Raw genomic sequence first — 7,068 nt, 5'->3', positions numbered from 1 at the left:
TTCGTCACAACCCCAATAAGATGAAAGAGATTAGAAAATTTGTTGCTAAGAAGTCGAAAAAAACAGTTGAAAAATCATCAAGATTATTCAAAAAAGATGATTCTGGACGTCCACGTCTTTCTAAGGTATATATAATTTTTTCGTTTTTGAATATATTGGGTATATAAATTTGTGGTGAGCTTTTTATTTGAAATACAGTGATCTATATAATTTAATATACATAAATGAATATTGGGTTTATGTAAATTCATATGTATGTGTTACACATACATTACTCAGCACATATACATAAGTTAGTTTTTTCATTATGTTGTGTTATGTTAGTTTGATGCACTGAACATGCAATGTGTATATGAATAGCATATACATAAACTTCAATATGTTGTTAAATTAATACTGCGTTGTGTACTTCATATACATCATATTTTCTGTGTATATGTGTATATTTTTTGAAGAGCTATTTATAGTAATGGATGTTAGGTATGTATATGTTGACATATAAATCACTTCTGATATTTTGTTTGTTGCGTTTTTGAACCAATAATTCTCTCAATTCAATTTTATGTATATAATAGTAATATACATAGTTTAGTATTTAATTTTACAACGCATGCTCATATTGACATATATATGTTTTGTTATTTTAGTGTTTTATACAGTTTGTGTTTTGTTATTTTAGTTTGATGCACTGAACATGCCATGTGTTTATGAATAATATACACATAAACTTCAATATGTTGGTAGACTACTACTGTGATGTGAACTGCATATACATAATGGATATCAGCTATGTGTATGTTGACATATACATCACTGATGATATATTATTTTCTGTGTTTTAGAATCAATACTTCTCACAAGTCAATTTTATGTATATGGTAGTAATATACATAAGTTTAGTGTTATTTTCATTTAAAAACACATGCTCACATATCATGTGTTGTTTCTATATCAATAGGGTATGAAATACAGGATAAGAAAGGTCCCTGCGCATTCGTTGCATTTTGGTAGTTATTGCAATCGAAAATTTGAAGAAGAAATAAAAAATTATCTTGGTGAAGAAGTTGTAAATCTGTTCCGGCAAACAAGTTTTGGTTCATTCCTAGACATTCCGAATTGTAATTATCAGGGTCAATTATCCAAATGCTTACTCATGCTCGAGATAGAACAAGACAATCCAAATGAAATATATGTTTACGTGCAAGGAACCATACTCAAGTTTACTATTATTGAGTATGCCATTATATCCGGTCTTAAATGTTCAGGAAATATTGAGGATCACCTCTTTTCTGTTACATCAAAGTCCGCATTAATGATGAAGTATTTTTTAGGATCTAAGAGTTCTGTCAAAAAGAGTCTCTTTATAGAGCGATTCAAGTTGGGTAACTTTGAAAACAATTCTGATGCTCTTAATATGTCAATAATTTACTTCATTCAGACCTTTTTGTATTCACAAGTACGTGATTCTAAAATTAGCAAATTGGATTTTGTGATGGTTGAGAATGGTAGTTACGAACAATTTTCATTGGGGAAGAGTTCATTTGAAAAACTTATTGCATTGTGGAGACTTGATTTTTTTTTTGCGAAACACTTATAATCGATGGGGAGAATGCCTTACGTGCTAAATGTTTGGATGTATGAATGTTATTCTGAGGTAGACAGTACGATAGTCGAGCAGGTGGGAAATGTAATTCCCCGAATTTTCAACTGGCAGGTGGTTGGAATCAAAGTTAAGTACAAGAAATTTATGGCTGGTATGTTCAACAAGGTAAGTATGATGTATATTATTTCGATCTTAGTTTTAATTTTCAACGTTCTTACTTTAACAGACTATTCATGTTGCTATTTTTTATTATTTAACAGTTTGTATATAACAATATACGACCAACTGATGAAAAAGTACAAAGTCTTGATTTGCAAATGATTGAGGGATTTCAATTAAAAGAAGTTGAAAGTAAATTTCCTCCAGAAATTGCTGCATATTGTTCCGATAAAAGACCTGCTGTCGACGTACAATCACAAATGGACCTCGATATATAAGGTTTTGAGGAATTTAGTACGGTCTCTCCTACAAAAATTCTCAAGAAGGCAGGTTCGATTACTGATGCTTCAACATCTCATCCGATTAAGAAGCGAAAAACAGTCCATTTTGATTCCACAACTGTCGAGGAGCAAGTTTGTCAGAAAACACCATCTTTTATATCAACAAGAACTGTGCCAACCAAAAAATAGCTTTTTTAGGTTCAGAGCATGTTCATGTCAAAAAGACAACTCCATCATCGTCACTCAAGTCAGTTTGTCAGGACAATTCTGATGAAAAGTGGGATGATATAAAGTTATTTTTACAATCTTATGTAAGTTCATTCATATCTAATAGTCAACTTTCTTCAGCTTTTGATATGCTGGTATCCACATACTTCGACTTTCATCAATATGTAGTCTTATGTAAGTTCATTTTGACATGCAGGTTGACACAAAAATTAATTTTCTTCATGATCTAATAGTCAAACAACATCAAGACTCAATTAAAAAATAGATAAACAACATGCTGAACTCATCCAATTATTGAAACACAATAGCCAAAAATATGAAAAGGTACACCACAAATGATTTAAGTTATACAATTCATGATTTTGTATTTCTTTTTGCTTCAATTTTTTGTATTTATACATATTCTGAATTAGAATTGTATTACGTATTATTTAACTATTATTTGTACAATATTTTATAACATACGAAAAATGCTTACTTTGCGTTATATAATATACAAATAATATGCCATTTATATTAACTATTTCTCATGGAATTGATAGTTGCAATGGCATAGTAGTTGCCAATTATGTTATCTATATTAACTAATATACTAATATAACATACATAAATTGTTATATTGTGGTATATAATATACCAACAACATGCTATGTATATTATCTATTTCTCATGAAATTGATAGTTGTATTGGCATGATAGCTGACAATAATGATATGTATTTTAACTAATATACATAAGTGCTTTATGTTAAGTCCACAATATAATCACAACTTAAACTATGTGTATTTTATAGCTATGTATATTACACTATAATGGCATAGTGTGTGATATATCTACTTCAACAAACTATAAAGGTTCATGTTTTGGATGATTCAACTGTCGGAGAAAAATCAACACAAGCTCAAGTAGACGAGATGGATATCATGCAGAATATTGAAGGCATACAAAAAGGGGTACTTTTTTAAACATATATTATTATTAGATCAGGTTGATGTTATCAAATTTTTTCTAAAGAATATATTGTACTTATTTCAACATCATCAGCAAGAGGGAGAAGAAAAAACAGGAAATGTACCATCAAAAGAAGATGTTGAAGATGTTGAAATTTTCAAAATCTTGAAAGAAAAAGGAAAAAAGGTATTTACTCACAAGTGATAATTATACATACTTCGTTACATATATTACTTTTTCGTTACTTCTTTAATTTAATGATTTTTATCCAGCTTAGAATTTGGTACAAATTGAATTTTGTTTAACGACAGTTATATTTTCATTACAATGTATACGTATTATATTATATGTATATTATTATAATATACATATGCAACACAACACAAATTATGTAAGCAATCAACATATAAAGCAATAATTATTTTTTATTCGTATATTTTCGATGAGACAGATAAATCAACAGATGTATACTCTGCTGCTGATCCAATGGATGGTCACTATTTTGATTGGAACCGCAGTCCCATACAACAACAATCAGAGGTTAAAGATCTCAGAATTTAACATTTACAATTAAAACATTGAACTGACTTAGTTATGTATATGTTTTACAATATGATTGGTAGGATGTCGAAGGATACGGTGAGGATAATGCTACTACCAGCCTAGATGCTCTTGTAGAATCTGTGGTAAATCATAATTCTGACAACACCAATGTTGGAACATCTACTACTATGCATGTCCATGATGATCATATGGTAAATAAATAAAATCATTCTTTTTCAGCCATAGGTCAAATATGTAAGAAATGTACTATTTTTTTGCTTACAGTTAAATCTAAATAATGACCTACTTTTGTATATATTTTGTGTTATGTTTTCAAGGATGTTGAAGGAGTTAGTGCTGATATTGGGCCTGCCACTTTGGTATGTCTAGTCGCAGTTGTGAAAAATCAGAAACCTAATAATGATAATGTTGGAACATCTAATATGCAGGTAACTTCATCAATTTTTTTTTATGCCCTGCATGTCTTAATTTTCACACATGGCACTACTTCTATGTGTGCCTAAATCAAATCTAACAATACATACTTCAAGTTTAATCTTAGGTTAATTATTCGAGCACACTTTCTGAATCAGCTCAATTCAAATTAGATGCGCTATTGAAAGTTATTGCAGCACCAATTGATGACGTTCCTATAGAAGTAGTTCCACCGGCAGAACCAGTTGTGAACCAATACGACATATCTGATAGTCAGCTTCCTCTTGATTTTCCTGATGCTGTTGGCATGGCTCATCAAGCTGCAAAAACCCTGCTAAGATTGTTAAGTGAATCAAAACGAGATCCAAAGTTTTCAAGTCTCCATACGCAACAGAATATGCTTATGGCTCTAAAGCAATTGAGAATTAGATCGAAGAACAGAAACAACAATTCGCTTTTGATGGTTTTCTAATATCTGACACTATGCCAAGTAGTGTAATTGAAGAGTTCAAATAGTGGGTGGAGGAAGGATTATTAAAGTTTCATGCTAAAAAGTAATTTTTTATCGATATTAAAATTAGTTATTTCACTCAATGAATGTACTACATTTTATTTTATAATAACAAATTTAATTCTTTGATAGAAAATATGATGATGATCACTACAAAGCAAAATCATCTTCACTAGGAGTTCATGAAATTGATTTTGTGGTTGTTCATGCACGGACAAAAAATTAATTATACTTGATGTCTCAAAAGAACACGTGTTGGAACAATGAGGTATTTAAACTTTTTAATTTGATAATCATTCGTTTTTACTTGTTCTGTTATTTTGTATACATACATGCATCGTATGTATGTGTTAATATACTTCGGAGATTTTGTATGTGTTAAATAAGTTTTAAATAAACTATGTTTCTCTTAAACTAATACTTCATTTTCTAATTTATGTACATCATGCTTTTGCACTGTATATGTGTTCATTTTTTATATGTTCTGTTGATTTTTGTGTTATGTTTGTTCTAGTATCCTCTGGTCACACAAAAAAAGTTTGTGTATATGTTAACAAATTCATCAATACTAAAATAGACATCATCTATGTACATTATAACTTATATGTTAACTCAATTATAACACAACAACATATGTATATGTCTACCTTAATATATGTATTAGATTGCTAATGGCTACGTATGTTAATAATTGATAATCAGTATGTATATTTAATAATATACATCACTGAATGCATGTAGTTATGAACTTTCTTGCATACTTAGGTTTCATCATATTTTATGTATATGCATGTATTATCTACATGTATGTCTACAAACACTATTCTTAAAAGTATGTTATTTTTTTTATATATAAGACATAGTTTGTTTCATTTTTTCTTCTCTTTTGTAGCATATTGATGTCATTTTTATCATTTACGGAAGAAATCAAAATTGAGTAATGATCAAGATTACAGGTTCACAACAACCAACTATTTTTTCAAGAACTACATTAACAAAACATACTCCAGATACAATGAAGACGATACAGATACAGTCCTGACTACACAACAAGATTATGTTGAATTTGTTCTCGTTGCTCTAATTGAAGAGGCAATAACACATATAATCAAGGGATGTTGCATGCCATCTGGTTTACCATGACACCAAGTTTATGAGGTGTATGTTCCTATCAACTGTAATGAGAATTTTCACTGGGTGTTAGCTGTTATTTTCCTGAAGGATAGACGCATATGCGTCTACAATTTGCTGTCCAGACGAAGAAATACAGAATCAATTACTGAGATTCAAAAGTTGGCTAAGATGCTGCCAACTTACCTCTCTGACAACAAATTTTATGATGAAACATTTTGTATAGATCGGCCTAATCTTGAAACATATAGGGATAAGATTACTCAAACGACACAAATTCAGAATTAACATCCCTTTGACGTTAAGTATGTTCAACATATTATGCAACAAGAATGCGACAGTGTGTAAGTATACTTATATTTTTTTTTCATTTTCAATATTACTGTACATGTATTAATGTATTTGTATTTTTCATTGCTAGTAAGTATTACGTAATAACTTGTATGTATGACAGAAATTGTGGAGTCTTTGTTGCTGGTTATATAGAATACCTAAGTGAAGAAATGAACGTGCTTTCTGATGATTTTGAAGCAGAATACCATAGAATGCGTTACGCCACACTACTTCAAAAATATGGTATTCAAAAAGCAAAGAAAGATTATGTTAGTGAAAATAATGACCCTCCAAAATCAAAGTAAAAAATTATACATATTTCAAATGATAATGCAATAGTTTGCATTGAGTAGTCTTACTGAAGAATATTGTTAAGATTTTTAATGTATTCTGCTGAAATTTATTAGAAATTTTCAAAGTTTTAATTATTTTAGTAGTTTGGTAAGGTAGAATACAATGTTTTTTTTTAATAAATATGATGAAGTTTTTATTTGACATATGTATTTTTTAGCAATGACGAATGAATTTTTTGATGAATGTTGCATATGACAACATTTACATATATTTGTGGCTGTTATGTGTGTATATATTTTTCATATACATTGTAAACAATAAAAGTTAATACTGTATATTGTAAAATATACATAAATGTAATGTGTGTATATGTTTTACTATACACAAAATCTCCTAAATTTAATTTTTGTATATATTATAATATACATATTACATTATATAATTAACTAATAAATGCTGAAAAATGTACATAAGTATACATTTAATTAAAAAAAATATATATTAAAGAAGTAAGTTAATTCAACGCTATATGTAAAACTCATAGCATTTGTTTTTTTAATATACATCACAGTTAATACTATATATTGTAAAATATACAT

General features: G+C 29.0%; 1 protein-coding gene and 1 long non-coding RNA gene across 2 annotated transcripts; both read left to right on the top strand.

Moving 5' to 3' along the window:
* The first annotated feature begins 805 nt into the window (after positions 1-805).
* Positions 806-2,462, top strand: LOC107874602. The gene is made up of 2 exons (XM_016721364.2): positions 806-1,768; positions 1,864-2,462. Exons 1-2 carry the CDS (start codon positions 1,601-1,603, stop codon positions 2,038-2,040), a joined length of 345 nt encoding a protein of 114 aa, XP_016576850.2. The 5' UTR covers positions 806-1,600; the 3' UTR covers positions 2,041-2,462.
* Positions 2,463-2,479: 17 nt separating this feature from the next.
* LOC124899393 lies at positions 2,480-3,408 on the top strand. The gene is made up of 3 exons (XR_007056850.1): positions 2,480-2,595; positions 3,126-3,224; positions 3,316-3,408. It is a non-coding gene; the product is annotated as an uncharacterized LOC124899393 (long non-coding RNA).
* The last annotated feature ends 3,660 nt before the right edge of the window (positions 3,409-7,068 follow it).

The sequence above is a fragment of the Capsicum annuum genome, chromosome 6 (assembly GCF_002878395.1).
Source record: "Capsicum annuum cultivar UCD-10X-F1 chromosome 6, UCD10Xv1.1, whole genome shotgun sequence".
NCBI classification, from domain to species: domain Eukaryota; kingdom Viridiplantae; phylum Streptophyta; class Magnoliopsida; order Solanales; family Solanaceae; genus Capsicum; species Capsicum annuum.
The sequence above is the reverse complement of the archived record's forward strand: the minus strand, read 5'-3'. Positions and strand labels throughout refer to the sequence as shown.

Coding starts and splice junctions, on each gene's coding strand:
- LOC107874602 (XM_016721364.2), top strand. CDS start 1,601: ATGGGGAGAATGCCTTACGTGCTAAATGTTTGGATGTATGAATGTTAT. Junction 1,769..1,863: donor TGGCTGGTATGTTCAACAAG/GTAAGTATGATG, acceptor ATTATTTAACAG/TTTGTATATAACAATATACG.